Source organism: Meriones unguiculatus, chromosome 8, assembly GCF_030254825.1.
Source record: "Meriones unguiculatus strain TT.TT164.6M chromosome 8, Bangor_MerUng_6.1, whole genome shotgun sequence".
NCBI lineage: Eukaryota > Metazoa > Chordata > Mammalia > Rodentia > Muridae > Meriones > Meriones unguiculatus.
The window spans coordinates 107,924,506-107,926,192 of record NC_083356.1 but is presented as its reverse complement, the minus strand read 5'-3'; the positions used below and the strand labels follow the sequence as shown (position 1 = coordinate 107,926,192).

At 38.9% G+C, this 1,687-nt stretch overlaps 1 protein-coding gene across 2 annotated transcripts; it reads right to left on the bottom strand.

Moving 5' to 3' along the window:
* Positions 1 to 1,350, bottom strand: LOC110543457 (olfactory receptor 8J3-like). 2 transcript variants are annotated; one of them, XM_021629784.1, is made up of 2 exons: positions 446 to 1,350; positions 1 to 19 (listed from the first exon to the last, which is right to left on the bottom strand). In XM_021629784.1, the coding sequence occupies exons 1-2, from the start codon at positions 1,348 to 1,350 to the stop codon at positions 1 to 3; spliced, it is 924 nt and encodes a 307-aa protein (XP_021485459.1). The 2 variants fall into 2 exon arrangements, with proteins under 2 accessions (XP_021485459.1, XP_060246576.1); XM_060390593.1 differs by lacking the exon at positions 1 to 19 and having other exon boundaries at positions 392 to 1,350.
* Positions 1,351 to 1,687: the final 337 nt, after the last annotated feature.

Here is a 1,687-nt window from a genome sequence, read left to right as displayed (position 1 = left end):
TCAACTTTCTAAAACCTTTTTTCATAACTACATTCCTGAATACATGACATTTTCTGAATATAGAAAGATGACGTTACATTAAAAAACATTCGCAAACACAGAATTGAACAGAGGACTTTGTGCTTGTGATGCGGGAACTCTACCAGTAAGCCATAACTCAAGCCCCTTGTTGCCCTTGCAGTATATTATATCCTACCTTTAAAGTAATTTCTCACAACTTGTCAATTGCCTATGTTCTTGTTTTCACTTGGTATATAAAGATGGGATAAAACAATCAAAATAAATAAATACAACTGCTTCTGAAATTTTAGGTCCTGACCATTTTCTAACCACACATTTACAGTACAGTGATTTTTTTAAGGGGGAAAATCTTTACATAAAAACATAATGGTTACAAATTCATATTAGATTTGAACCATTGACATGGATTTTTTTTAGGAATTCTCTCAATGCACATTTTACATCCTTATTCCTAAAGCTGTAGATGACGGGGTTCAGCATTGGTATCACTAGGGTGTAGAACACAGACGCCATCTTGTCAGTGTCTAAGGAATGGTTAGTTCTTGGTTGTAAATACATGAAGAGAAGAGTGCCATAGAACACAGTGACAGCCATCATGTGGGAAGCACAGGTGGAAAAGGCCTTTTTCCTTCCTTCTGATGAGCGAATCCTCAAAATTGCAAGAATGATGTTGCAATAGGATATAAAAACAATAGTCATAGAGAAAAACAAGTTTGTTGCTGAGAAGAAAAATACTACAGTTTCTGGAAGGTGGGTGTCAGAGCAGGAGAGTGCTAACAGAGGGACATTATCACAGTAAAAGTGGTTGATTACATTTGAAGAGCAATAAGACACAGAAAACACACAAGGTGTCACCACAATGGCTGTGAGAAAGCTAAAGAGGTATGTGAGGGACACCAGCAGAAGGCAGACACGCCGGGACACCACAACCATGTAGAGAAGGGGGTTGCAGATGGCCACATAGCGGTCATAGGCCATCACAGCCAGCATGAAGATCTCTGCTACAATGAAAACCAGGAATCCTCCCAGCTGGGCAGCACATTCATAGTAGAAGGTGGTTTTCTCAGTGACCAAGAAGTTGACCAGCATTTTAGGAGCAATGACAGTGGAGTTTCCAAAGTTGATGACTGCCAGGTGTCTGAGGAAGAAGTACATGGGAGTTTGTAGTCGTGAGTCCACCAAAGTGAGGGTGATGATGCCCAGGTTCCCTGCTGTTGTCAGCAAGTAGATGACCAGGAAGACAAAGAACAGTGGTACCTGAAGCTCTGGAAGGTCAGATACGCCCGTGAGTATAAACTCAGTGACATGAGTGAGATTCCCTGGAGCCATTTATATTGTTATGTTCATCTTTTCATATGAAAAAGAATATTAACATATTACCATTTTCTTCCTTACTTTATAGATTATTAAACATCTCATTCATAGTCATTTTATTTAGAATGACAAAACTTTAAATGTGTTGAATCATAATTATTTACTTTTGACTGTGCATAAAAATGAGAAACATCAGAGACTAATGTGTCTTCAAAGAGTCTTGGACATCAGGAAAGGTTTGTAAACTACATTAATCACAACAGCATACCATACGTTATCTGAATTGTGGTGCAGTGCAGGTATACACTCATGTACACACATGCACACACATGCACATGCACACACACACACA